At 46.8% G+C, this 26427-nt stretch overlaps 8 protein-coding genes and 1 long non-coding RNA gene across 20 annotated transcripts; 6 read left to right on the top strand and 3 right to left on the bottom strand.

Moving 5' to 3' along the window:
- Positions 1–8: 8 nt before the first annotated feature.
- On the bottom strand, positions 9–416 carry CG34242 (uncharacterized protein). 2 transcript variants are annotated; one of them, NM_001144468.1, is made up of 2 exons: positions 408–416; positions 16–349 (listed from the first exon to the last, which is right to left on the bottom strand). In NM_001144468.1, the coding sequence occupies exon 2, from the start codon at positions 343–345 to the stop codon at positions 169–171; it is 177 nt and encodes a 58-aa protein (NP_001137940.1). In that variant the 5' UTR covers positions 346–349; positions 408–416; the 3' UTR covers positions 16–168. The 2 variants fall into 2 exon arrangements, with proteins under 2 accessions (NP_001097595.1, NP_001137940.1); NM_001104125.1 differs by lacking the exon at positions 408–416 and having other exon boundaries at positions 9–374.
- Positions 417–687: 271 nt separating this feature from the next.
- Positions 688–3976, top strand: Tsf2 (Transferrin 2). Its single transcript, NM_079320.3, has 7 exons — positions 688–860; positions 934–1361; positions 1441–1574; positions 1640–1800; positions 1860–2311; positions 2375–2539; positions 2606–3976. The coding sequence occupies exons 1-7, from the start codon at positions 800–802 to the stop codon at positions 3662–3664; spliced, it is 2460 nt and encodes an 819-aa protein (NP_524044.1). The 5' UTR covers positions 688–799; the 3' UTR covers positions 3665–3976.
- Positions 3977–4240: 264 nt separating this feature from the next.
- Positions 4241–7197, top strand: nst (nesthocker). Its single transcript, NM_140331.3, has 3 exons — positions 4241–4477; positions 5164–6610; positions 6680–7197. Exons 1-3 carry the CDS (start codon positions 4377–4379, stop codon positions 6779–6781), a joined length of 1650 nt encoding a protein of 549 aa, NP_648588.1. The 5' UTR covers positions 4241–4376; the 3' UTR covers positions 6782–7197.
- Positions 7198–7680: 483 nt separating this feature from the next.
- eIF2beta (eukaryotic translation initiation factor 2 subunit beta) lies at positions 7681–9319 on the top strand. Its single transcript, NM_079319.4, has 3 exons — positions 7681–7823; positions 8027–8426; positions 8735–9319. The coding sequence occupies exons 1-3, from the start codon at positions 7809–7811 to the stop codon at positions 9256–9258; spliced, it is 939 nt and encodes a 312-aa protein (NP_524043.1). The 5' UTR covers positions 7681–7808; the 3' UTR covers positions 9259–9319.
- ver (verrocchio) lies at positions 9262–10425 on the bottom strand. Of its 2 annotated transcripts, NM_140330.2 has the most exons (2): positions 10342–10425; positions 9262–9985 (listed from the first exon to the last, which is right to left on the bottom strand). In NM_140330.2, exon 2 carries the CDS (start codon positions 9969–9971, stop codon positions 9327–9329), a length of 645 nt encoding a protein of 214 aa, NP_648587.1. In that variant the 5' UTR covers positions 9972–9985; positions 10342–10425; the 3' UTR covers positions 9262–9326. The 2 variants fall into 2 exon arrangements, with proteins under 2 accessions (NP_648587.1, NP_001261777.1); NM_001274848.1 differs by lacking the exon at positions 10342–10425.
- Positions 10398–13283, top strand: Gcn5 (Gcn5 acetyltransferase). The gene is made up of 3 exons (NM_140329.3): positions 10398–11767; positions 11822–12474; positions 12537–13283. The coding sequence occupies exons 1-3, from the start codon at positions 10509–10511 to the stop codon at positions 13064–13066; spliced, it is 2442 nt and encodes an 813-aa protein (NP_648586.2). The 5' UTR covers positions 10398–10508; the 3' UTR covers positions 13067–13283.
- A 174-nt stretch (positions 13284–13457) lies between these two features.
- Positions 13458–19353, bottom strand: tral (trailer hitch). Of its 9 annotated transcripts, none has more exons than NM_001274842.1 (7): positions 18840–19353; positions 17353–17853; positions 16455–16996; positions 16188–16388; positions 15745–15974; positions 15342–15679; positions 13458–15268 (listed from the first exon to the last, which is right to left on the bottom strand). In NM_001274842.1, exons 1-7 carry the CDS (start codon positions 18958–18960, stop codon positions 15261–15263), a joined length of 1941 nt encoding a protein of 646 aa, NP_001261771.1. In that variant the 5' UTR covers positions 18961–19353; the 3' UTR covers positions 13458–15260. The 9 variants fall into 9 exon arrangements, with proteins under 9 accessions (NP_001261771.1, NP_001261769.1, NP_001261775.1 ...); NM_001274840.1 differs by having other exon boundaries at positions 16158–16388; positions 16455–16984; NM_001274846.1 differs by having other exon boundaries at positions 14717–15268; positions 15342–15682; positions 16158–16388.
- A 49-nt stretch (positions 19354–19402) lies between these two features.
- lncRNA:CR45168 (long non-coding RNA:CR45168) lies at positions 19403–19807 on the top strand. The gene is made up of 2 exons (NR_124906.1): positions 19403–19495; positions 19568–19807. It is a non-coding gene; the product is annotated as a long non-coding RNA:CR45168 (long non-coding RNA).
- On the top strand, positions 19597–26414 carry sti (sticky). 2 transcript variants are annotated; one of them, NM_140327.2, is made up of 7 exons: positions 19597–20030; positions 20287–20531; positions 20588–20938; positions 21010–22377; positions 22609–24111; positions 24188–24383; positions 24440–26414. In NM_140327.2, the coding sequence occupies exons 1-7, from the start codon at positions 19745–19747 to the stop codon at positions 26053–26055; spliced, it is 5565 nt and encodes a 1854-aa protein (NP_648584.1). In that variant the 5' UTR covers positions 19597–19744; the 3' UTR covers positions 26056–26414. The 2 variants fall into 2 exon arrangements, with proteins under 2 accessions (NP_648584.1, NP_001261768.1); NM_001274839.1 differs by having other exon boundaries at positions 20588–20950.
- Positions 26415–26427: the final 13 nt, after the last annotated feature.

Here is a 26427-nt window from a genome sequence, read left to right as displayed (position 1 = left end):
AATCATTTGGATTTTCCTGCATGTATAGGTAACAGTTTAATTCATGGAGTTCATGCTGTCAGGGTACAAATAGTTTCTATTTTAATAGCAATTTGTACATTGCAGTTCTTTATCAGGCAAACTAGAATACACATATTTGGGTTCTTAAGTGTAGCATAACAGGGGGTTCTACTGCCTTTTAATGTGCTGCAGTTCATCTCTCTTGATTTTGCTGTATTCCTGCAGGGTTTTGTATTTCTCAGTGTTAACCATGGGGTCCACAATGACGGGGTATAGGGTGAGGCCCACGGCGCCCACGATGCAGGACACGAATCCAACGAATCTCCAACCACGCAGGACTGCCATTTAGCTAAAATATGGAATATTTTAGCTGACTTTTCGGTTTGTTATTATAAAACACAAAACACCTGGTTGACCGTAAGATGCTAGAAAACGCCAAGTGTGTGGTCACACTACTGTGGTCACCGGTGAAGTGCAGTAAATACTACAGAAGAGATAACCTGATAGAAAGTAAAATATAAATAAACAAGATTACTGTATATATAATAAAAATAGATATAGGTATAGATTAAACTAGAAATATCCTGAATGCTAAATATGTTTCTTGATTCATATCTCACTTAAGCATTCTCCACTGTGTGTACCTGTTGGTATTTTTTGAAATCATGTCTATTTCTGCCCGCTCTGGTTACACTGGCTTCCTTGAGCTGGGCTTGGGTGTGGTGTTTTGTTTGAGTAATTGTTTTTGCAGATAGATCTTTTTAGTTAATACACTTATTAATATTCTTATATCCCGAATATGGCTAGCAGCCTCGTTTTTGTGGCTCTAGTCGGCGCCTTATGTTTTACGCTCGCTAACGGTAAGTTGCGGCTGGAATACGAAAGTCGCCCATTTCTAGGGCGTTGGCATGAGTTAAAACCACGATTTTGCAGCACAACATCACTACGATGAGCACAAGACCACACGGATGGTGTGGTGCACCAAGAGCCAGGCGGAGCAGTACAAATGCCAGAACCTTACGGTGGCCATCGAGCGGGATCGGGCACTATTCGACGAGGTGTTCCTCAATCTCACCTGCTTCATGGCCTACAGTGCGGATGAGTGCATCCATCACATTGATCGCGAGAAGGCACACATCACCACGCTGGATGCGGGCGATGTCTTCACTGCTGGACGGTACAACTCCCTCATACCCATTATGCAGGAGAAACTGGAGGGCGGCTTTGCGGACTATCAATCCGTAGCCGTGATCAAGAAGGGATCTCTACCAGACTTGAACAATCTGCGCGACATGCGCAACAAGAGGGTGTGCTTCCCCTGGGTGGGCAGCTTGGCCGGTTGGATTGTGCCCATTCACACGGTGAGTAGAACTCCTCTTTTAAGTTGATTGTTTATTTGTTTCATTAGGCAACTAACAAACAAATTTTATCGTTTTGCAGCTCCAAAGGGAGGGCGGCATGGAAGTGGTGGACTGCAACAACCAGGTGAAGACGGCCGCCAGCTATTTCAATAATTCGTGTGCTGTGTACTCGCTTTCCGACAAACACAATCCAATTGGCGACAACTCCGATAAGTAATGACGCATAAAAGCCACAATTTTACACACATTAACTAACAACAAATCAATTTTCAAACCAGACTTTGTACGCTTTGCACTGGAAAGATACCCGGAGGACGCTGCTCATCTGCAGATCCCTACTTCGGCTACGAAGGCGCCTTCAAATGTCTGCTTGAAAAAGGAGATGTTGCCTTCTTGCGCCATTCGACTGTGAATGAAATGCTGCAAACCACCGAATTCAGTGAGTTACCAAAGGGAAACTTCTGAAAACCCATTACTGATCTAAGCTGCGTTTTTTAGAGAACATAGCACCCGACACTTTTGAGCTGCTGTGTCGTGATGGTCGTCGTGCCTCCATCAACGATTATCGCCAGTGTAATTGGGGCCAAGTGCCCGCCGATGCCATTGTCACATCTTCGGCTCGCAGCTTCAGCGATCGCAAGCAGTATCAGCAGTTTTTGAAGCGCATTGCCGAGCTGTACTCCGATGGCACACGTGATGATCAGAGCAGGCAGGGAGGACAAAGCTTCAACAGCCGCAACAACATCAACGATCAGAATGCCTATGGCCAGTTCGATAATAATGATCCGTACAGAACGCAGAATCAATACGATCAGTATCGCAGCGAACGATTGGACAGCAGTTTTGCAGAGGAAAGAAACCAGCAGGACGGCACGAACACTTCCATACTCTATGAGAAGTTCCGCATCTTCGAGTCGAAGCGCTATGGCAAGCCAAATTTGCTGTTCCAGGTAAGTGGATCATATTTTCCGTGATCCGAAATACATACTTAACATTCAATTGTTTTGTGACAGGATTCTAGTCGCGCTCTAACCGTGATTCCCGAAGATGATCAGTCATTTACCAAGTACCTAGGCCCTGCCATTAACTTTATCTACGGCATCCGTGAGTGTCCAGTTCCAGCGATGACGCTTTGCGTGACTTCGGAGAATGAGCTTGATAAATGCATCAAGATGAGGGTGAGTTGAAGAGTGAATATATGGATAGCAAGATGAGTTGATGATCCTTTACAAAAACACTTTTAGACTGCCTTGAAAGCTCACCTCCTGAAACCAGAACTCATCTGCAAGAAAATGCACTCCCACATCAACTGCATGCAGTTCATCGAAGCGGGCAAAGCAGACATCTCCGTTTTCGATGCCGGCGATGTCTACACTGGTGGCCTCAACTACGACCTGGTGCCCTTCATGTCGGAGGTGTACAATCTGGGCGAGCCCGAGTATTATGTGGTTGCCGTGGCCAAGGAGGATGATCCCGATACGGAGCTAACTTACCTGAAGGGTAAGAATACCTGCCATACGGGCATTAACACCGCCGCTGGCTGGACATATCCGATGGCGCTTTTCATCTCGAACGGCTGGATTCGTCCCTACGGATGCGATTCGGTTCGAGCTGCCGCGGAGTACTTCACCAAGTCGTGCGTGCCGGGTGCCATTAGCAATGAGTACAACACCGGTGTGCCCTACGACAGCATGTGCGATCTGTGTCATGGAACTAGCTATCGCTATTGTCGTCGCGATGCCTCCGAGGAATACTACGGGCACACGGGTGCATTCCGTTGCCTCGTCGAGGGCGGCGGTCACGTGGCCTTCATGAAGCACACCACGGTGATGGAAAGCACGGGCGGCAAACGCAAGGAATGGTGGGCCAGGAATGCCCTAAACGATGACTTTGAGCTGCTCTGCACGGATGGTACTCGTGCCGAGATCCAGGACTACAAGCGCTGCAATCTGGGCAAGGTTAAGGCCAATGCTGTGGTCACCCGCGGCGGAGTCAACTACAACGAGACCCAGATGAATGCCTACATCAATCTGCTGACCTATGCCCAACAACTGTACGGTCGCAAGGAAGTGGACGCCTTCAGTTTCAGCATGTTCTCCTCGCCGATCGGGCACTATGATCTGATCTTCCAGGACGCCACGCGGCAGCTGCAAGTAATTCCGCCCAATAAGCGCAGGTATGATGCCTATTTGGGCAGCGATTTTATGCGAGCACGCCGCATCACCGACTGCTATGCTGGTGCCTCCCAGTTGGCATTATCCGTGGGCCTGCTCCTCGTGGGTTCGCTGGTTGCAATGCTCTAAGCCACTAGACTCACTTAGATTTCAGAATTCTACAAGCATCTCTAGCACAAAGAGAAAACATATCAACATTTTTACATTCCAAATATGATTAAGTTAAATGTGAAATCCCTTCCGTCCGAAAATGAAACTCTAACTAGCCGAAAAATATCTGTTGAAGGCTATAGTTTATAATTTATAAAGTCCTGTGCCTTATTATAGTATTTGTTTGTGTACATACCAACTAAGACCGTCCAAAAAATGTACCTAGGAGATGTAAGCCGAATCTTTTACAACCGCTTATGTAAGTATACAAATAAAATAACTAGATAAAGGAGTTATTTTGCTTATTTTGAATTAGTATCATTTGAAGAATCCTAATATCTTGACCGCAATTGTAGCCGCCAAATTCAAATTGAATATGTGCGCTAACATCGCTTTGAAACATAGATGTTATTGAAATTTACGCTGGTAAATATTGCATTTAACCTTAAAACACTCTGTATTGTTTATAAAGCCAGTAAAATGTTTGAAATTAAAGAAAATAGCGTAGTTACAAGTTTCAGCGCAGTGTGACCGCTTGGCCGCATAAGCAAGGGTGGAACAGTGCCGCGAAACGACGGTCACACCCGCCTGCACACATCTGTGGAATTGTTAAATTTCGAAAGTCCGGAAAAACCGGACGGAACCTTTCACCTCGCTCTGGACCAGTGGCACCGCCCTCGAGTATCGCAAGATGTCTATTAACCTGCGCACCGTCTACGCCTTCGCCCGCGAGATGTACCCAAAGACCTCCAAGGAGACCATCCAATATGGAACAGCTGGCTTTCGCGGCAAGTGAGTAGTTGCCTCCATTAACGATCTTAATAATCATCATAATCATTATGCTAACACACCCACACGATGCACACGTTGGCGCATTTGATTAGCACACGGCGATTGTTGGTGGTTTTTTTTTTTTTTTGATAAATGGGCGGTTGCAGGGCTGTGATGTTGGAATTTGGCGTTTATTTTTAGATATTGTTCACCTTTTATCAATGGACATGCCCTTCTTTCGCCGTTATGTCTGCCTGTATGTGCGTAAGTGTGCGTGCATGTGCATATGTGCATACATACTGACGCACAGTCGCGGGCAGCGAACTAGTGCCACATGTGCAAGTTGCAATATTTTCAAATCTCAATGATTAATAACTTGTTATTTGTGAAAAATGAACCAACTAAGTATTTGATTACATAGTTTGTGGTTTCCGCGCCCTTATTTTCTAACCACTTTACAGCCAGATAACAAAGTTTCCATGACACACCTACTGATAAAAGCAATTGCAACGCCTAAAATGAGCAATACACAGTGCTTCTATAGGCTTATCAATCCAGCGAAGATAAAATAGATAGCTAAAGTGATAACACACATATAAACAAACAACATTAGGTACAAAACATTTTCCAACTCCAAAATACAAGCTAAAAGATACTTTTGTATCTAAACAAAATCCTGATGTAATAACTCCGCATTTTTTTTTTAGGGCTGAGTTCCTGGACAGCGTGATGTTCCGCATGGGCGTTCTGGCCACCCTGCGTTCCCGGTATCGCGGAGGCTCCGTCATCGGTGTGATGATCACGGCATCGCACAATCCGGAGCCGGACAACGGAGTGAAGCTGGTCGATCCCAAGGGCGAGATGCTGGAGGCCAGCTGGGAGGCGATAGCCACCGATCTGGTCAACGTCAGCGACCAGGAGCTGGAGCAGCAGGTGGCCAAGATCATAAAGGACAACAATATCGATGTGACGACCAGTTCCCAGGTGTTTGTGGGCATGGACAACAGATACCACAGTCCGCGGCTGCTGAAAGCGGTGGCCGATGGCGTGATAGCGCTAAAGGGTAACGTCAAGGAGTACGGCATTGTGACCACACCCATGCTGCACTACTTCGTGGTGGCGGCGAATACCAAGGAGGCATACGGCAAGCCCACCGAGGAGGGTTACTACGACAAGCTGATCAAGGCATTCGAACTGCTGCGCAACGGGCGCCTGGAGAACGGCAACTATCGCAATAGCATCATCTACGATGGTGCCAACGGTGTGGGTGCGCGCAAGATGCTGCAGTTCATCAAGCGCATGAAGGGCACCCTCAACGTGACGGTCATTAATCAGGGCATCGGTGTCGGCAAGATCAACGAGGACTGCGGCGCCGACTACGTGAAGGTGCAGCAAAGTCCGCCGAAATCCATGCCCGAGGATGTGAAGCCGTACACGAGATGCGTCAGCGTGGATGGCGATGCCGATCGGGTGGTGTACTTCTTTACCGACGACAAGGGTGAGTTCCATCTGCTCGATGGCGATCGCATAGCCACCCTAATCGCCGGCTATCTCATGGAACTGGTCACACAATCCGAGATTAGCCTACGGCTGGGCCTGGTGCAAACTGCCTACGCCAATGGTGCATCCACGGACTACATAGTGGACCAGCTGAAGTTTCCCGTTTCGTGCGTACCCACGGGCGTGAAGCACCTGCACCACAAGGCCTTGGAGTACGACATTGGTGTTTACTTCGAGGCGAATGGCCACGGAACGATTGTGTTCAGTGACAATGCTAAGGCGACGATTGCCCAGGTGGCCCAAACTAAGGAGAGTGCCAAGACGTTGCTGCTGCTCATCGATCTTATCAACGAGACCGTGGGCGATGCCATATCCGACATGCTGCTGGTGGAAACAATCCTAAATCACAAGGGCTGGGATGTCCAGGATTGGATCTCGTCGTACAACGATCTGCCCAACCGACAGCTAAAGGTGAAGGTGCAGGATCGCAATGTCATCGAGACGACGGATGCGGAACGCGTGTGCGTAAAGCCCGAAGGTCTGCAGACGGAAATCAACCAGGTGGTGGCGAAATACAAGCGGGGACGCTCCTTCGTTCGCCCCTCGGGCACCGAGGATGTGGTGCGCGTCTATGCCGAAGCAGCCACCAAAGAGGTAAGGCTTATAAGTTAACTCTTAGCACTAGATCAAAACACTCTACTTACTATCTTTTTTTTACGACAGGACACCGATAATCTTGCCTACGAAGTGGGTCTGCTGGTCCAGAAACTGGCCGGCGGAGTTGGCCCCCCATTGACGAAGCCCAACAGCAGTGCCCACCTGTAGAGCGGAATGACGAACTAACCTCTCACGGGAATCGACAATTGACACAGATCCTGGATGGAGCAATAAATCTCTTTACTCTAAGGTGCTCAATAACTTAAAAAAAAAACAACTTAACTCTCAAACGCATTTATTCTGCAAATGTTCACTGTCTTTTGTGTTCTAAAGATGACATATTTTTTGCCATTATTTATAAAGTTCTTTTCAAGTTTATTTATACATATGTACATTGTGAAAGTTGCAATTTTATGTCCTTCGCTATTTTGTAATTGAAGAATTTAATGAAAATGCAACCGCTACGTTGATTTTTTTGTTGAGCTGCTAGCGGTAACTATTGAAATTATAAAAGAATTGATAGTAGAGATTAATGAACCTAATCAAGTTTGTATTGCTATTTTCTATAAAAGTATTTTTTAAACAATCTAAAGATCCTTTTACTTTAGGTCGAATATAAATCAGTTTTCACTTCATTTGGAATTTACTATGCTGTACGCACAATTTATGGCAAATTTAAATCACTGTCCCGGCAAATAAATTAAAATTTTGCCAACTTTTATTTTTAAACTTAACATTTTAATAAATGTTAATGGAGCTGGCAGAATTGAAACGCGCCATCTGGCGGTCAGTAGCGGAGACATGTAGGACAGTAATTGATAAGGACTACTGTTAACTGTTACAATGTAAGCAAATACTTCAAAACTGTTATACTTGTGTTAATTAAAGCATACGTTCAAAAGTCGAGTTGAGTTATTGAATGTTAACTGTTCGTAGTTCGAAAGTTATCTAATTTAGCTAACTAATTTAGCAATTGTTTATAAAAAAGTTTTACTTGAATATTATTAATACTCGGTATATCTATGCAAATGGTATTAAAAGTATATTTTCGCATGCCGGATGGTTTACTCGTCTAAAACTCAGCCGGTCACACCGTCTGATTGCCGTGCTGTCACTTTGGCTGATGCAATTGCAGTTTTTTTAGTTAAAACAAAATTAGTTTCCAGTCAACTAGTATTCAAACAGCCCAGACACAATGGACGCGGAAGACGTAAGTTCCCGGAACACCGGCTAGTGCGTTTCATACGCGGAAAACTTGCGTGGAAAATTCGCATATTATCGTACATGTGCGCCCTTGTTTGCGTATGTGTATGTGTGTATTTACACATTTGTGTATGAGAACTGGGCGAACATTGAGGTTATGTTTGCTTGATCCGGATTTAAACCATATTGAAATTCCAATGATTTTCGCAGGGTTTTGATCCCACTTTGCTGAAAAAGAAGAAGAAGAAGAAGACCACGTTCGATCTGGACGCGGCATTGGGTCTGGAGGATGACACCAAGAAGGAGGATCCCCAGGATGAGGCATCGGCGGAAGGAGGTGCCGCCGCCGAGGAGGATAATCTAGATCTGGAGAGTTTCGGCAAGAAGAAGAAAAAGAAGAAGAAGCCCTTCAACATGGACGAAATCGAAGCGGCCATACCCAGCTTTGGCGGCGATGATGTGGCCGCCAGCGAGGAGCCCGAGGAGGAGGAGATCAATCTGGACATGGACTTCTCGATGGCCAAAAAGAAGAAGAAGAGCAAGAAGAAGGAACTGGACGAGCTGTTTGCGGACCAAGCGGACGACGACAAGAGCGAAGACAAAGAGAACGGTACGGTGACGAATTGCAGAGCAGCCAGGGAAGCTTAGGGTTATAGAATCATCCCAACCAAGATTGGCAGCCATATAAGCTTGTTGTCACTTGACAAAGGCAAAGCTATACGATTCTTAAAGTGTATAACTTGGCTTTCGCCTTTTCCGAAGCATTAAAACTCAGTGTATGAAGTGAACTAGAAATGCTTAGCCAGTGAGTTAGCATGTAGCTGTTCCAACTTTAAATAGACTCCAGATTTCAAAGCTCTCACTTAGCAAATAAGCTTATACCATACCCTTTTAAATAACGTTTTCATCCGTTTACAGACGAGGACAACAGCTCAACCTGGTTTGGCTCCGACCGCGATTACACATACGACGAGTTGCTGAAGCGGGTCTTCGAAATCATTCTCGACAAGAATCCGGACATGGCCGCCGGCCGAAAGCCAAAGTTCGTGATGCGACCGCCGCAGGTGCTGCGCGTGGGAACCAAGAAGACCTCCTTTGCCAACTTCATGGACATTGCGAAAACGCTGCATCGCCTGCCCAAGCATCTGCTCGATTTCCTGCTGGCCGAGTTGGGTACCAGTGGCTCCATGGACGGCAACCAGCAGCTGATCATCAAGGGCCGTTTCCAGCCCAAACAGATCGAGAATGTGCTGCGTCGCTACATCAAGGAGTACGTCACCTGTCACACCTGCCGCTCCCCGGAAACGATATTGCAGAAGGACACGCGTCTCTTCTTCCTGCAGTGCGAATCCTGTGGCTCCCGCTGCTCGGTGGCCAGCATTAAGTCAGGTTTCCAGGCTGTCACCGGCAAACGTGCCGCCATACGAGCAAAAACAACCTAAATTCTCCTTATTTAAAACTTTTTGAATTTTTATTACCAGTAAAATTTCAATACAAAAAACCAACGATACTATTTATTTGTTGTATTCTGCATTGTTTTATGCCTTCGTTGCCAGTCGGTTAGGTAGTCTACGAAGCCAATTTCCATATTCCGCGATCGGCCGCTGTCTATGAAGAACTGAAAAGCGTCCAGACCCATCTTGCCGCGGAACCTATTCGGACGACCGCGCAGGAATAGGCTGTGGCCCCTCGAGATGCGCGTGGGATCAATGTACTCCATGGAGACCTGCAGCAGCCGCATCATGCTCACGGCAATGCTCTTGTAGGCCTCGGACGAGGCCAGCGAACTGGCTTCACTGTACAGGCTGCTGATCACGCGTCCATTGAAGGGTTTTTTGGTGATGCTGGCCTCCAGGGAGCCGGTGCCATCATCGATCATGAACTTCATGAACGACTCGTTGTGCGTTCCATTGCCAGTTACAAAGGCGTAGATGATGCAGGTGCAGAAGTGAATCGGATGCACGTCGTCTGTGATGAACACATTCTCGTTCTCCGGATCCTGAGTTGCGCGCTCAATCTGGGATATGGTCAGCGGCACGTTGTCGTGGACCTCCGGACCACATTTGCCCGTGGACTTTTCACTCTGTTGATTCTTGCGTATCACGAAGTTATCCAGCTGGCTTTCTATGTCCTCGAAACTCTGATTAAAATCCATTCTATTTGCTTAGTCTGCGATTTCAAAGGGGATTTCTTTATTGCAGTGCATTTTGCATTAGCGCCAAAAAAAAAAACAGTTGTGAGCATGGGCGTAGACTTCGTATTTTCTTACAAATAATATTAATTAAAATTAATTTTGTGAGCAATTTTCACACAATTGTATTATAAGTTAAAACCAGGGTCACATTAATTTGCAGAACCGCGCAATATTTTCTTTTTAACCCCCTTACAAATTTTCAGTTGTTTTGACTACGCCCCTGCTAATTTTTACTTATTAAATTCAAAGTCTAAAAACATTGTCACCAGATAATACGAGTATACACTATATGGACAAACGTAAAATCGTTAATAGAATATATATATTCAACCATTATTTCACCACCGAGAGAAATTCATTTGCACAAAACGCCAGGTTGGCAGCACCATCATTGCGCACAGCAAGTGGGCAAACTCGTTGTATCGCTTGTGAAATTTAAGGAAAAGTACACTTTGTTCAAAACTAACGAAGAGAATCGCAATATCTGCCGATCTTGGAATGTCTGGTGGTCCATCCATAACGATAAAAAGCCAACCAATCGATGGTAACAACACGGGCAACGCTGCGGCGCAACAGCAGCAGCAGGCAGCGAATGGCGCAGCAACCGCTGGTGCATCTGGAGCCGCTGGCAGCGCCCAGAATCCAGGACACGGAGGAGCTGCGTCCGGCGCTGGCAGTGTGCCGGCAGAGGGAACGCGCCAGAACAGCCTACAGCGCATTCAGCAGCGAAAGCAAAAGGTCTTCAATCTGCCCGTGCCACAGAAACTGGCCAAATTGTCGATGTATTCCGCCTGCCAGTCTGAGGGATGCCGTTGCACCGGCTGGAAGACACCGCAGGAAAATCGCCACCGTGACGTCGAGTCCTCCTACTGTCCGGAGTTCAACGAGGAGTGCCGCAACACCAGCTGTCGCCATTCGCTGAGATCGCACATAGCCCATCTGGACAATATATCCAGTTCCAGCATGAACGAGCTACTGGGCGCCATTATAGACATGGAGAACCTATTCATGTCCATGCAGCGCGTCGAGGACGAGGACACCAAGAAGGTGTACCAGTACCTCTTCCGTTTGCTGCGCCAGTGCGTCCTCACGCGCCAGCAGGCGGTCATCCGGGGTCCTCTCGGCGATCCACCATTCGAGACGCCGTGCATCACCAAGGCTGTGCTCTCGTTGGTCTTCTACAAGTACAATCACCTGAGCACGCCTGAACTCCAAACCATGACCGAGGTGGCCAAGACGTTCTTGAACTTTCTGAACCACTACAACTTTGAATCGCCGTCGACCAGGAGAGGAGATCTCACCCACGAGGATGCCTCTAACTACAAAATCAACTACACCAGGTGGTTGGTGTTCTGCCACGTGCCCGCCTTCTGTAACTCCCTGCGCCAATGTGAAACGTCCCTAGTGTTTGGACGAACGCTCCTGCGCACCGTTTTCCAGTGCATGTCGCAGCAGCTGAAAAAGAAGTGCATCTCCGAGCGGGATCGCTTTCCCGAGGACAAGCGTTCGATCATCACGCTGATGCCGAAGTTTTTGGAAACGCTTCGCGCCGAATTGCTCAAGGATGATTCGCCCATCTGGGATACCAGCTACCGCCCGTCAAATTCCTTTGTCATCCAGCAGAGAAAGCGTAACCAGGAGGTGGCAAATGTACCCATTGGTCCCAGTGCAGCAAGCATTGGTGGAAACAAGAGGACCAGTGTGGGTGAACCGCTCCACAAGCGAATCAAAAAGGAGCCCACCGATCGTCCAAGCAGGTTGGTAATCAGTTTTTTCTTCTTTCAATACATTTACTAATCGTCCTGCCGCAGTGAGAATTTGGATGACCTGCCTGCGGATGTAGTAATGCGCGCCATGAAATCGGTGTCCGAGTCGAAGACCACCAACAAAGCGGAAATTCTCTTTCCGGTTAATGTGTCGCGGGATGAGAACGTCAAGGCGGAGGAGCAGAAGCGAGCCATTGAGTTCCATGTGGTGGGCAATTCGCTGACCAAACCGGTGGACAAGCAGACTGTTTTGTGGCTACTGGGCCTGCAGCTCGTATTTGCCTATCAGCTACCCGAGATGCCGCGCGAGTACATCAGCCAGTTGGTTTTCGACACCAAGCACAAAACACTGGCGCTCATCAAGGAAAACCAACCCATCGGCGGCATCTGTTTCCGCCCGTTTCCGTCGCAAGGCTTCACCGAGATCGTTTTCTGCGCGGTCACCATGTCGGAACAAGTTAAGGGCTATGGCACGCACTTGATGAACCACTTGAAGGACTACAGCATACAGAGGGGTATCAAGCATCTGCTCACATTCGCCGATTGCGATGCCATCGGGTACTTCAAGAAGCAGGGTTTCTCCAAGGACATCAAATTGGCGCGACCAGTTTATGCGGGCTACATCAAGGAGTACGATAGTGCTACTCTCATGCACTGCGAGCTGCATCCAAGCATTGTGAACACGCAGTTCATAGCTGGTTAGTCAAAGAATGGACAAGGAATCCATGGTCCCATTTTACACTCCAATTCTTCCTTTCAGTAATTCGCAGTCAGAGCGAGATTCTGAAGGAGCTGATCGCACAGCGCCACAACGAGGTGCAGAAAGTAAGACCCGGCTTGACTTGCTTCAAGGAGGGCCTGCCCGTGATTCCCGTGGAATCGATTCCTGGTCTGCGGGAGATCGGTTGGAAGCCGCAAAATCGTCCGGCGCGCTCATCGCGACCCCTCGAGGAATCCACCGATCCGGAGAAGCTGGCCACGTCCTTTGCATCCGTGCTGCAATCCGTGCGCCAGCACACCACCGCCTGGCCCTTCCTGCGCCCGGTGACCGCGGCCGAAGTTCCGGACTACTACGATCACATTAAATATCCCATGGACCTGAAGACCATGGGCGAGCGCCTGAAGAAGGGTTACTACCAAACGCGCCGCCTGTTCATGGCGGACATGGCGCGCATTTTCTCCAACTGTCGGTTCTACAATTCGCCCGACACCGAGTATTATCGGTGTGCCAACTCCCTGGAGCGCTACTTCCAGACCAAGATGCGCGAGCTGGGGCTGTGGGACAAATGATGCAGTGATTCCGAGGAGCCCTGCATAAGGCCGAACATTTAATCGAACTAAATTATTATATTAATTCTATTTATTTTTAGAATTCTCCCCAGCTAAAGAAAAACCCATATAGTTAGTTTGTCGTTATAGATACTTAGGTTAAGCTCAGTGTGTCCGTCTTGTTCACAGACGCGTTGTGTCTTTGGGAAGAATAAATCAGATCTATCGCCTACTCATTAACCACGAATCCACCCACTCTCCCTTCATCCAGTGGACAAAACCAATGCTGGTCAAATGATGTGTAACCACTACGTTTTTGTCTTAACTCTTTATTTCACTTTTGATTTCCTACATTCATTGTTTCGCATGCTTTTAAAGTTAGAGTTCTTCTCATTTGTTTTTATTTTGGTTTAGTAAATAATTTCAGTTATAAAATTATATCTTAGGGGCGGGAGTTTAATCGAATCTCTAGGACATTGTACAAAGGCTCATGCATACATAAATACGTGGCTCCACATCTGCGTTTCATCCTTTCCAAGGCTGCACCGGAAATGGCAAAGGATATCGTGGATATGCCGATGGTACAATGAAAATGTTAACCGTAGTTGCTTACTGCTTGAATTCAATTATCCTTTATTACATGGTATATTTAGTTTTTAATTTCCATACGTGGTAGTCTTTACAATTTAGCCATTACTTGCGAAACGTGCTTTCTTTTCAGTGTTCAACTCGATAATTGCGTATTTATATACAAACATACATATGTGGAGCTAATCAGAGTGAGCATATATGGAGATATACATATTACATACAATTAGATACATAATTTATGATTACATAATATTGAAATGTTTGTGGTGACTCCGCCAGCTCATCCTCATCCTCATCCCTCTTCTCTCTGCCAGCGTGTTAACTGGCCAAACTGGACTGGGCTTGTGCTGAATACAAATATATATCTGGATACAAGGATAACAAACAAATATCTAAAGGGATTCAGCTGGAGATACGCGTACTTTACTCGCTTTTGAAGGCCTCGATTTCAAGCGCAGCAGCCAGTGAATCACACAATCAATCTTAACATTTACATTGAGAACATCATCACCATAGGTATCGTATCTTTTCAAATCGATTCGAATCGTAAGTATAATTTCCCTTGCCCAACCGAGATCAGAGAAAATAAACTGTACGAAAACCGAAAATTTGGGCTTTTCTTTTTGGACAAATTTGCTAATGATTGGTTGTTTTCTTTTTTTTTTTTTGTTGGGGTTTTTTCGTTTAACATTTTCATTCGGGAGACTTCATTCATTCATTGCAGCTGAGCTGGATTGACTTTTTACAATTGTGCTTTTGATAGAAGCGCGTAGCTGCCGATTTTATTTTCTTTTTTTCATGTTTAAAATGCTCTTAAATAATAGTTGTTTTAAATGCTAGTAAAACGGGTCGAGCGTTTGTCGATGTTTTACGCCCACAAGAAATACAATATTACAATCGATTTGTTACTCTTTCATTCAAATAAAAACGTATTAAGTTAGCTTTTATTTTAGATTTGGGAATTCCATGGATTTAATTGGTTTACTCCATTAATTTCATTATTGTTGTTATCGGCTCCTCCGCCAAATCTCCTTGCTCCTCTCCTTGCTAAATGGTTGCTTTCGTTTTGTTTTGTTTTTTGTAGCTTTTCATACTTATGCTTAACTATGTTCTTACTAAATATATGTATGTATGCTGGCGTGCCATTATCTGCTCCTTCTTATCAATGCCGTGCTTTTTGCTCAGCGCAAGGCGTTGGAACCAGCCATTTACACAAAGCCTAACACATGGCCGGTTCGGTTCGGTTCGGTTCGGTTCACATTCACATTCACATTCGCGCTAGTCGCTAATCATTAATCGAATCGTAGAGCGCTTATCATCGCCAAGCACACGGTGGTGGTGGGCGGGCAGCAGCGGAGTGCGCCCCAGGACGTCGTGAGAATTGTAACACTAATTTAATTATACAAATATATTATGCCGCTGGATCCATAACTCGAAATTCCTGATAATAAGAGCCTGTGTGTCGTCGATCGTTCGGGTCACTTGATTGGTTTGCTTCGAATAATTAGCTTTGCAATGAATAGGATATTTACTTTACGCTCTTCTCAATTCGCATCTATCAATTTGTGGTTTGTTGGTTGTGGTTGGTGTATATTTAAAGTGGCTTTCCACTGGCCGGGCGGCACTATTGTGCTGCAAAAGTAAACAGACACACATGTAAACAAACATGTTGCAAATGAAGTGCTTAGATGTAATTGCTACTCACAAACTGCCGCCACCTGTTGCGTCTGCTCTGGCAAGAGGGACGTCGACTTTGTCGTCGCGGTTGTGGCATTTGGTGCACTGGAGTCCGTGGCATTGGATCCGTGGCCAGCAGCATTGTTGGCCGCCTTCAGCGCAGCAGCCGTGTTGCCATTGGTGATGTTTGGCATTCCGTTTCCGCCACGACCGCCGCCGTTGTTGCGATTGTTGCTCCTGTTTCGGAAGTTTCCGCCGCCGCCACCCATGCGATAATTGTTCCTGTTGTAGCCTGGCGCTCCTCCATATCCCGAGTTAATGCCGCCGTTGCCATTATTGTTGTAGTATTGGTTGCGTCCGCGGTAACTGCTTGGAATACATTCAGTTGATGAGCCACACTGCATTTGCTTGATTGCTTCGATTGGACTTACCTGCCACGTCGTGTGGAGGACACTCCGAAGGTCTCCGTGTTCAACTTGCGCTCCTGGCGCCAATCGTTCTTCTTGTTCTTGCTGCGATCCTGGGCAGCCTCGCACGAGATGTTGTCGAAGAACGATTTGGTCTTGTCGTAGCACACAGCAACATCATCCTCCTCAGGCTCGTGCTCTCCAGCGCCGGTCTCGTTGCCAGAATCATCCTTCTTGTCGGTCTCGCCATTCAGCTGCAAGCAGATGATGCAAATAGTGAGTAACTCTTAAAACGATCGTATAGAAAATGTTACTTAAACTGAACTTAAACAAGCAATAAATAAAGAAGAAGATTTACCTTATTTGTTAATAAACTGCTCTTATTCATTTAGAACTAATTTGTAGTGTATAAAAATAAAAAGTGTATGTGGACTTACTGTGTGAACGCCTTCAACCTTCTCACCCACCTGCTCATTGGTTGCAGTTGCAGTGGCGGCCGTTGCATTGGTGGCTGGCTTGGGTGCACCATCCTCGGCCACCTTGAGCTTGGCCAGTTGGGAGCGCAGTTCCTCGAACTTGTTGTTTGCCTGCTCGAAATCGAAGTCGCCCTCGAACTTGATCTTGTTCCGCGGCTTGTTCTGATTATTGGCCGACTGCGGACGATAGCCCTGCAAAATGTGAAAGCCAGGGTTTAATAAACCATCTATAGCAGTGTGAGTCACCAGCAGGTGTACCTGATTGGGTCGCATGGGGCCGCGGGATCCCATGCCGCGGTTGCGCATGTTCATCATGTTGTTCGAGTTCTGGTTGCCGCGATGCATGTTCCAGGCCGGGTTGTTTCCACCTCCGTTTCCACCGCCGCCGCCGCTGCCGCCGTTTCCTCCTCGCTGCTGCTGTTGCATTCCGTTGCCGCCGCCGCGATTGCGCTGATTATTATTATTGTTGTTGTAGTTGTTGCTATAGTTGTTGTCCATTTGACGTCCGGAGTCCCGACGATCCCGCTGCTGGTTATAGAAGTCCGTTCCACTGCCGCCGCCTCGTTGCTGCTGCTGCTGCATATTGTTGTGGCTGGGTCCGCCACGTTGCTGATGCTGCTGATTCTGTTGCTGCTGGTGGTTCTGGCGCTTATGTCCTGCATCGCGTCCGTTGCCACCCTGGCCAGCGTTCTGTTGCTGGTGCAGCTGCTGCTGCTGAGTCAGCTCCGCCGTGGGACTCACAATCAGGCTAATGGGCGTCGTCGATCGCGAGGCACCGGCCAGCATGTCTAGAACGGAAACTGTACACATATAGAGGACGCAACGAGGACGAAAGTAAAGGAGAGAGTAATGCGTGTGGGCACCAAAAACATTAGTCCAAACAAATACTTGTGTCAAATACTTTGTATCAAAAGGTGACATTAACTATTTTAAAGGGCTGAGTAAAAGAGCGTAATTTTTAAGCATTTAAATCGACATGCTCGCTTATCGGATAAAGCCACAAAATGAACCATATCTTAAACTATTCCCGGAATTTGCGTTTTTGAAAATAGCAATCGCTTTTTAGCAGGAAACGAATTTTGATTTAAGATCACAAATGAGAAGTTCTACTTGTGTGCAATGTAATTTTAGTAATGTGTGGTCTACACCAACTCACTTGGCTGTTTCTGCTGCTGGGGCTTCGGTTGCTGCTGATTGCCACCGATGTGCATGAAGGGTCCGCTGCCCGGAGCACCGGAACCGGGTGCAAGCGATCCGCCCGCATTGCCCACCATGTTGGCCAGATTGGGACCGCCGAGGTTGCCGAACGGATTGCCATTGCCGTAGCCGGGTCCGCCGCCGCCAGGAGCTCCTGCTCCACCAGCACCACCACTGCCTCCACCGCTTGGCATTTGGGGCGGTTGCTGCGACGGCACCTGTTGCTGCTGCGGCGGACCGCTCATCCCGCTGGGCATGGGGAAGTGCTGCGGCATCTGGGGCGGTCCGTTCTGGAGCTGCGCCTGCATGATCGCCGGGTCATTGTGGTGCGGCAGCGTGTGGTTGTTGACAACGCGAATGTCCTTGATGTCCGAGCCACGGAATAGGATGTAGTCGTAGATCTGCGATTGCGGCGCTATCTGGAACTGGGTGTCCCGATCTTCTGTACCGAAGGATCGCACTGAAAAAGAAAAGAGGGTTAAAATGAATTGAGTTATAATATTAAATCGTATAAAGAGTACAATAGTGAACATTTTTTCCGTAAAGTTTTCTTATCCCAGCCGCCATTTTTATTCCATTGCTTTAAGAAAGATCTTTCACAAAACTAAACTTTTAAATTTTTAAATTTTTCCATTGCAAATAAGCTACCTTTTTTGCTTAACCGGTATTCTAAGTCGGTTTTTAAAAGTGCTCCATCTAATAAGTGGAACTTTCCGAGCCCACATCTTTCAAGTTTATATTCCAATTGTTTTAAAATGAATGCACCGCATTATATAATGCAATTGTTCAAAAGACGAATTACTTGGATTGCGGCAAACTTGTAAACCCATTAAGGTTAGGCCGCGCTTCCAATTTAACCTCAACTGGGGAACGCATGTTTTGCCGGTATTTCTCCGCTCTCCGTTCCTCCTTTTCGACTTCCAGGGCACTGACATCCGTAACGGGAGCCCTTGGATCCCGTTATCTGGCGCCAAATCGAAATTGTATTTGCAAATAAACAAATTGCATTGGGGCCTTGCTGGTGCTCGTTACTTTGTGCGCGGGTGTATGTGTGCCAAGTAAATTGCAAAAGCAACACTGTACAACAACAACCAAAGACAAAAACAGGCCAAAGCCAACATGACAAACAAAAAGCATAAGTGGGAGAGCGAGAGACGGCTGTCGAAATGGGTAATGGAGAGAGCGGTGGCGGCAATTGCACTCACCGTCTCCACGAGTATGAAATTACTGTAAAAACTAACAAAAAGAAACGAACCAAAAGGAAAGAAAGAGTAGAGCCACCAACACAAGAGAAATGGACAGAATCCATTTTCTTTTGCGATGAACCGTTTTTTTACACGATTTTTTTTTTCTTTTTTTTTGGCGCAGATTACGGCACCCACATATGTATATCCCGTATATGTACATATATGGGCGACGTGGGCGATTTTCGTATTAAATACTTACCACTCGAGAGCGCAATGGTGCACTCCTGCGGATCCACCGTGTACAGGCGGCCCTCGTATCGAATGTCCGCCTTGGAAATGAGGCTGATTTTGGAGCCCAACTCCGGTAATCCCCCGCTCATCTTGAACTACTTCGATGCTTCACTGCGCACTCACGCCGAAAATACAAACTATTATTAAATGTTTCTGCCAACAGGCACACGAATTTCTCTGTCAAAAGCAAACAATTATAGCGAGCGCGACGACAACGATTTCTCGACGGTTTCAGTCTCTGCTCTTTTACTTTTTTTCCGTCTTTTTTTCACACGCAATTGCGTTCCAGTTCCAGGGCGAATTTGCGGCCAATCGCCTTCTAGCCGCGTTTGCTTTATCAAGCTGTGTTTTTGCACAAGTGCGACAAGCGCTTTTCCAATGTCTGTGATGCTGCACACACGGCTCCAAATGTGAAAATTGCAATTTTCGATGCACAAATCTTTGCTCCGTCCGTCTGCGAAAACCTACCCGTCGAAAATGAACGATGCATACGAGCGAGAGCCTCGACGGTGTTGGAAAGCGCGGTTGTATAGCAGCGGCGGCGGCAGCGAAATAATAATAATAACTGTTTATGTGCAAAACTGTGCAAAATATAAAAGGGGACGCTTCAAAAGGTTGCCAAAAGTAAATAAGACTATTTCATTATTTATCCGTTCTCTGTTTGCATTAAAATTCAAATTTTATCCTCTTTCACAGGGCAGCCCTACTTGCAACCCTAAATACAACTCTGGAAAGTGAGCACGCATCCCTGGCTCTTCGGCTTCCCTCGGCGCATTTTTTTCAAAGCGAAACGGCAGAAAAATGCTCTGGCATTTTACGGATTTCTAATTGTATTATTTATGTGAGAAAATTGCAAATAAAAGTGAGTCCATCATGCCACCCAAGATGGAGCCGATTAGCGTGCGCACCGCGCGTCTGAACAACCTGATTCTGGGCAAAGGAGCTGGCGTCTGTGCGAAGCCCGCTGGAAGCGCCTCCGGATCAGGTATTCCCGCCTCCACCAGGAGAAGCATTGTACCCGTGAGCACCACTAGCGCCGCCGTGGCCGAGGCCATCTGCCGCGAGGGACTCCTGGACGCCTTCTGTCTGCTGTACAACGAGTGCGACAAGGATACGCTGAAGAAGCGCGATCGCAACATCGCCGAGTTTGTCAACAAATGTGAGTCAACTGCATTGGTCAGCAGGGTTTTCGGATGGAGTATCTACCATTCTATAGAAATGGAACTCAGAAGCCACATTTTTACTTCCTCGGGTCAGAGAATCTACTTTTGCTAATCATATTCCATTATTAAAGCCCACAAAATTATTGGGAGTAGAATCTCTTATAGATTTACCTGTATGTTCCGGTTTCCCTCCTTGAAAATAGAGCTCATGCCTAGTTACCCATTATATTACTATCTAATTTCCTACTCCAGTTCGTCCCATCATAGAGGAGACCCGCAAACTCAGGGTCAACGCAGATGACTTCCTCATCAAGACGCTTATTGGCCAAGGATACTTTGGCAACGTTCACCTGGTGGTGGAGCGGCAAACCAACGACATATACGCCATGAAGAAGATCAAAAAGTCGGTGGTGACGACGTCACAAGTCAAGGAGGAGCGCGATATCATGTCCATTCGCAACTCTGAATGGCTAATCAATCTGCAGTATGCCTTTCAGGTTTGTTATTTCCACATTTTCGCATATTTCAGTACTTGAATTAACTTATCACTTAGGATAACGACAATCTGTACCTGGTCATGGAGTACATGCCCGGCGGAGACCTTCTCAGCTTGATGTCACGCCACGGCCCTTTCGATGAGGACTTGGCTCGTTTCTATCTGGCCGAGCTCACAGTGGCCCTGCACACATTGCACGAGATGGGCTATGTGCATCGGGATATAAAGCCTGAAAATATACTGATTGATCGTTTTGGCCATATTAAACTGGCTGATTTCGGTAATGCCGCTGCCTTGGATCGCGATGGCCATGTGCTGAGTTTGTCGCCGGTGGGAACACCGGATTACATAGCTCCAGAGCTGCTGCAAACCATATCCACCTACAAGCTGTCCAAGTCGATGCACGATGTGAGTAGAATTGTACGATCGCAGAGTTTGGTTTGGAAAGTTCATAGCTAAAACAAGAACTCATTTTGTAGGTCAGCTGCGATTATTGGTCCATGGGCATTATAGGATATGAGTTAATATGCGAGACAACACCTTTTCACGAGGACAATGTACACGAGACATACTCCAAGATTCTCTCCCATTGCGAGGAGAGTCACCTTAAAGAGCTCATCAGCTTTCCCGCCGACTTGAAGGTGTCTGTTAACTATAGAAATCTTATTGAGTCACTGGTCACAAATCCTTCGAAGCGATTGTCCTATGAGCGCATTAAGAATCACCCCTTCTTTAGCGAAATTCCGTGGGGTTCCATTCGCTCGCAGGTTCCACCGATTATACCAACTGTTAGGTCTGACGATGATACCTCCAATTTCGAGGACGGAATTCGTCATAAGACTCGCAGAGAACAGGGAGTTGCTAAAAAGTCCCTTACGACTAACATGAAATCGAATGATTTCAGTGGCAAGGATCTGCCATTCATTGGGTACAGTTTTGTGCACATGGAAAAGTCGGCAATTTCCGCTACCACCGATGAAAAGCTTCAGGAGAAGCTAAAGGAACTGCTGCAGAAACTGAAGACTAGAGAGAACGAGATTTCCATGCTGAAACAAGATCTTCTGCGGGCTCAGCAATCGCTGAGGAAGACCGATAACAAATCTCAGGTGGTAGCCGATGCTAAAATGGAAATTAAGAAGCTGCAACAGATTATCAAGGAGAAAACAATGGAGCTTACCACTTGCAAGACGCAAATTAAGACACTCCAAAGTTCGGCCAAAATAGACGAGGAAATGTGGTCCAAGAAGGAAGCCACTATCACCGATCTCCTTCGCCTTAATCGACAAAAGTACGAAGAAGCCAAGATCGCTTCGGAGCAACGATATGAGAAACAATTGGCGGACAAAAAGCAAGAGCTGGCATCCACGCTGCAAAAGTTAGATGCCCGTGAGTTGGAGTTCAATGCCAAGTTCGAAGAGTGCAAGCATTTGTCCATGAAGTTGCAAAACTACAAGGATATGCTGCAGCAGATCAAGGAGCAGAATCTCAAGTCCGAGACAAACCATGAGGAGCAGAGGCGCCAAATGGCCGAATTGTATGAGCAAAAGCTAACAGATCTCCGGAAAAAGGTTCGCGACTCGCAGGATACAAACCGCCGCATGACAATGGAGATAAAGGAAATACGCACCGAGCTGGACGAGTCCATATCCTCCAGCAAGTCCACCCAAGAAGCGAAGAACGCTACCGAGCGGAATATCGAAGAAATTCTGCGGCGTCTGAACGAGGAGATCGCCTCCAATAATGAGCTTCATGCGGAAAAGGTCAAACTGGAGACGAAGCTGCAGCTGAAGGAAAATGAAACTCAAGAAGTTAGAGCCGAATGTCATCGACTTGAGAGGGAATTGCAGGTAGGTGGTTATTCATCTGCATTGGTTAATTCAATCACTGCAATATTGAGTAAAAAAAAATTATATAAAAAGAAATCTTAGCAGGCTGTGAATGTTTGTGTTTTTATTTTGTGTCAAACTTAAAGTCTTAATGATTTTTAATGAAGCATATAGCTTTCGATTGAATCGATGAATATAGAAACCTAAAGATATGTAATTTGTAAATATACTTTATGAATTAATTTAAACTAGCTTGCCGAATGTCGCTGTCAGCTGGCTGAATCCTCACTAGCCACCCAGGTTTCCCCCTACGAAACTGCGCCTGGATCTTTGACCGAACTGAATGCCATTGAGGATCAACTTCGCGCCGACTTGTTAGCCGCCAAAGAGAGTGAAAACCATCAGAAGGGACGCGCCGATCAACTGCAGACGCTGGTTACCAAACTGGAGCAAATGCTGGAGCGCTTCAACGAGCAGAGTCTTTCACCCACGAAATCGCACTCATCGCGTAAGCAAGAAGGTGAAACCGTTGGTGATATGCTCGAGCGGCAAAACGAGAAGCTGGAGGATAAATTGGCAGCAGTGCGAGAGCAGATGATTGTGGAACGTCAGGCAGCGCGTACAGCGAATCTATCGCTCTGGAAGGTGGAGAAACAGCTCGAGGAAGCTTTGTCCGAGAAGAAGTTACTGGCGCGTCGCATGGAACTCACAGAGGATCGGATTAAAAAGGTGCAGAACGCAAGCGATGAAGCGCAGAGAATGCTCAAGACGTCACAGGAGGAAACTCGCCAGCGGGAGTCTCGCATCGAGGAGCTGAAGCAGGAACTGGCGGCCGCCAAAAGGGATGTCCTCAAGGAGCACCGCCAATGGGAAAAGGCCGAGCAGGAGCGCATGAAGTGCAAGTCGGAGATAATCGAGCACTTGGCCAATGTGCACAGATTAGAACAACAGGAGACGGAATTGCGCCAGAAACTCAGGCAAATCCAATCGCGATTTGATGGTGTAACTTTGGAACAGAAGAATACCATTCGAGAACTGCAGGAGGAGCGAGAAAAGAGCAGGAAAGCGAATGACTCTTGTTTGGTCTTACAGAAGGAGCTGAAACAACTCACCGATAACTTCCAGAGGTTGAAGTACGCTTGTAGCATTACCGACAGCCAGCTAACTGAGGTGGAGACCATGCTAAAATCGGAGCAGGAACGAAATAAATCCCAGAAATCTCAACTTGATACCCTTCATGAGAAACTCAGAGAGCGCAACGATCAATTAACTGATCTACGAAAGCAACTAACTACGGTGGAATCGGAAAAGCGTCTGGCGGAGCAGCGTGCTCAAGTGTTGGCATCGGAAATCGATGAACTTCGTCTCAATCTCAAGGAGCAGCAGAAGAAGCTGGTGGCGCAGCAGGATCAGTTGGTGGAGCAGACTAACGCACTGTTTGCCACCCAAGAGAGAGCTGAACTTTTGGATGGGCAAAATGCCAATTACGAAGCCCAAACTGCGGATTCGAATCGCGAAATGGTTAGTTTGAAGGAGGAAAATGCTAGAATTCTCAGCGAGCTGTTCCACAAGAAGGAGGAGGTTGGCAATCTTCAGGCGGAGATAAGGGGCTTGGAGTCTGCGCAAGCCAACTTGCACGCAGAGATCGATTCCCTTCAGGACACTTTGGCCGAGAAGGAGCAGTTCTACGTGCAGCGGGACATTAAATCGAATGCCACACTTGCGCAGCACAAAAAGCTGATTGACTACCTTCAGGTATAGCTAGTTTATATATATTCTTTTTAAGAGAATAGTTAATGAGATTAAAAACATTTTTGTATTTATATTTTAGCTCAAAGTTGAGGACCTATCCGCCAAGAAGAAAAAGACATTGGCGGACAAACTTTTCGGTTCTAGCCACACAAACAAGGAGAACGTGTCACCCAATGACGTGGAATCTTCCATTCTGTATCGCGCTCTAAAGGAGGAACTGAAGCGAGAACAAAAGATGAACAGCTTGCTGAAGGAGCAGTTGGCTCAGTTGAATGGTGGGATTTCTTTAGATTTCGCTTGATGTTTGTATCTAATTGTATATTTCCTTTAGGAACTGCAACCTTGCGCTCTCCACGCAAATCTGCAGCTGTTAATGGCGACTCCGATGCACCCAAACAGAGACCCGTAAGCATTGCTGCCTTGCCACGTTCTCCACAGAAGCAGCAGCAGCCCCTGAAGCGCACCACCAGCCAGGTGGAGCTGAAGACGACGGCGGAGAAACCGACTAAAGTAACCATTGAGAACCAGGCTCATCACCGTTTCGAACTGGCCCTGCAGGAGTCCAAGGTGGATGCCGTCAACTGTGTAGTTTGCGAAAAGGCCGTCGTTGCCGGTTCGCCGTTCTGGAAATGCAAGGAGTGCAAAGATGTTACGCATCGCAAGTGTCGCTCCAATGTTCAGAGCCATTGCGGATCCACCAAGCCGACTGCACCGTCAGCCGATGATCTTAGCAGTATTCAATCTGTCTCCAGCTTGACTTTGGATAGCGTAGATGTTGCGGGTGGTACAACCAGCGGTGGCGAGTACATTGGATCGCTGGTCTACAGTTCGGATGGTGCAGAAGATCAGGCACGGAAGGAGATCGAAGTGAACTGCGCCTTTGAAGTGGCCGAGCAGCAAATACTCCTATTGGGCTGTAACACGGGACTGTATGCGTATCACTTGGACTCGCAGCGATTGGTGCACATTTCTGGTCTCGAATCGGTGAGCTGCATGTCCATTTGCAAGCGCCTGGCTAAGGCTATAATGGTGGGCACAGTTGGCGAGAAGCTATATCAATGTGACTACCGCCAGCTGGAGTCACGCTGTCAGAGCTCCAGTTCGTGTCACAAGCCTGTGCTGGAAACGTCGGCCATTGAGCTGCCATTTGCCAATCGCACGCCATCGGAGAAATGGAAACTAGTGCTGATCTCCGATGAGGCGGAGAACGCATTGGATTCGGTGGCTATTGCGGCCACGTCCACTAGGATTGTCATCTTGAAGTACGACCTTAAGCTGCACATGTTTAAGCCAGTTCGAGCCTTGGACACGGCCACGCCGGTCACATCCATATTCTTTACGCGTCACTCGGCCATTGTTAGCTCGGATAAGTTCTACGAGATCGATTTGGACAACTATGCGGCTGAGGAGTTTGTGGATCTGTCCGATAAGTCAATGGAGAGCACTGCCAAGTGCCAGCCCCTAACTGCGGTGCGCATCTCACGACAAGAGTATCTGCTCTGCTTTGCCGAATATGGCGTCTTTGTGGACGAGTTTGGCTGCAGATCCAGGCCGTACGATTTGAACTGGGTCTATGCACCCACTGGATTTGTTTACCGCGATCCATTCCTATTCATATCGCACTATCAAAGCGTGCAGATAGTCCGTTTGCATCGGTCGTTCAGCAAGGAAATGGCCAGCGGGGATAACGCATCGGAGAATTCGGAATCCCCGGAACTGCAGCGCGTCTACTTGCCCCACTACATGTCCACGCTGCTGGCCAACAGCGGAGATGTCAATCTCTATGCCGTGGCCATCGATCAGAGGCCCTGCAATGGAACACAGAAGATCTACCATCTGGACACGATGCAGGCATTCAAGCAGAAGTTCAATATCTCCATGGAAACGCTGTCTTCAGTGGCCACTTCTGTGACTTTGGGCTCGACTGTCACCGGAAATAGCATATAGATGAAGGATATATATTAACTAAACGAATGGACAAAGCAAAATACTACAAACTGAGTAGTTGTAGTTATATCTAGGGTTAGGATATGCTATACATTTGGATTATTATTATTTTAACTTGTCAGAACATATGTTTTTTCACAATCTTTTTCATGTGTAACGATTGCCTAAAATCACATGGCAGAATCTTTTAAAAATTACTTAATTTACTCTTTAAATACTTTGTGCTGTATACACAAATAAAACTTGAGATTTTGATAAAAAAGGTAATTCATATTAAATTAATATATTTATTTTGATCACTAAAATATCGAAGCATATTAAAGGAAATATTTTTTAATTAATTAAAGAAGTCGCATAATATTTTAAATCAAT

The sequence above is a fragment of the Drosophila melanogaster genome, chromosome 3L (assembly GCF_000001215.4).
Source record: "Drosophila melanogaster chromosome 3L".
In the NCBI taxonomy this organism is placed as follows: Eukaryota; Metazoa; Arthropoda; class Insecta; order Diptera; family Drosophilidae; genus Drosophila; species Drosophila melanogaster.
Note: the sequence above shows the minus strand (reverse complement) of the source record. Positions and strands in the feature narration are given on the sequence as shown.

Bases quoted from the DNA above. Each gene is read 5' to 3' on its own strand.
- tral (NM_001274846.1), bottom strand. From the start codon at position 18,960: ATGAGCGGGGGATTACCGGAGTTGGGCTCCAAAATCAGCCTCATTTCC. The intron at 17,854-18,839 runs GTAAGTATTTAA...TTTCTTTTTCAG, and splicing joins CACCATTGCGCTCTCGAGTG to TGCGATCCTTCGGTACAGAA. The intron at 16,997-17,352 runs GTGAGTTGGTGT...ATATGTGTACAG, and splicing joins CCAGCAGCAGAAACAGCCAA to TTTCCGTTCTAGACATGCTG.
- Gcn5 (NM_140329.3), top strand. From the start codon at position 10,509: ATGTCTGGTGGTCCATCCATAACGATAAAAAGCCAACCAATCGATGGT. The intron at 11,768-11,821 runs GTTGGTAATCAG...GTCCTGCCGCAG, and splicing joins CCCACCGATCGTCCAAGCAG to TGAGAATTTGGATGACCTGC. The intron at 12,475-12,536 runs GTTAGTCAAAGA...TCTTCCTTTCAG, and splicing joins GAACACGCAGTTCATAGCTG to TAATTCGCAGTCAGAGCGAG.
- eIF2beta (NM_079319.4), top strand. The intron at 8,427-8,734 runs GTACGGTGACGA...ATCCGTTTACAG, and splicing joins GAGCGAAGACAAAGAGAACG to ACGAGGACAACAGCTCAACC.
- nst (NM_140331.3), top strand. From the start codon at position 4,377: ATGTCTATTAACCTGCGCACCGTCTACGCCTTCGCCCGCGAGATGTAC. The intron at 4,478-5,163 runs GTGAGTAGTTGC...TTTTTTTTTTAG, and splicing joins ACAGCTGGCTTTCGCGGCAA to GGCTGAGTTCCTGGACAGCG. The intron at 6,611-6,679 runs GTAAGGCTTATA...TTTTTACGACAG, and splicing joins CCGAAGCAGCCACCAAAGAG to GACACCGATAATCTTGCCTA.
- ver (NM_140330.2), bottom strand. From the start codon at position 9,971: ATGGATTTTAATCAGAGTTTCGAGGACATAGAAAGCCAGCTGGATAAC.
- sti (NM_001274839.1), top strand. From the start codon at position 19,745: ATGCCACCCAAGATGGAGCCGATTAGCGTGCGCACCGCGCGTCTGAAC. The intron at 20,031-20,286 runs GTGAGTCAACTG...TTCCTACTCCAG, and splicing joins CGCCGAGTTTGTCAACAAAT to TTCGTCCCATCATAGAGGAG. The intron at 24,384-24,439 runs GTGGGATTTCTT...TATTTCCTTTAG, and splicing joins GCAGTTGGCTCAGTTGAATG to GAACTGCAACCTTGCGCTCT.
- Tsf2 (NM_079320.3), top strand. From the start codon at position 800: ATGGCTAGCAGCCTCGTTTTTGTGGCTCTAGTCGGCGCCTTATGTTTT. The intron at 1,575-1,639 runs GTAATGACGCAT...TTTTCAAACCAG, and splicing joins ATTGGCGACAACTCCGATAA to ACTTTGTACGCTTTGCACTG. The intron at 2,540-2,605 runs GTGAGTTGAAGA...AAACACTTTTAG, and splicing joins ATAAATGCATCAAGATGAGG to ACTGCCTTGAAAGCTCACCT.
- CG34242 (NM_001144468.1), bottom strand. From the start codon at position 345: ATGGCAGTCCTGCGTGGTTGGAGATTCGTTGGATTCGTGTCCTGCATC.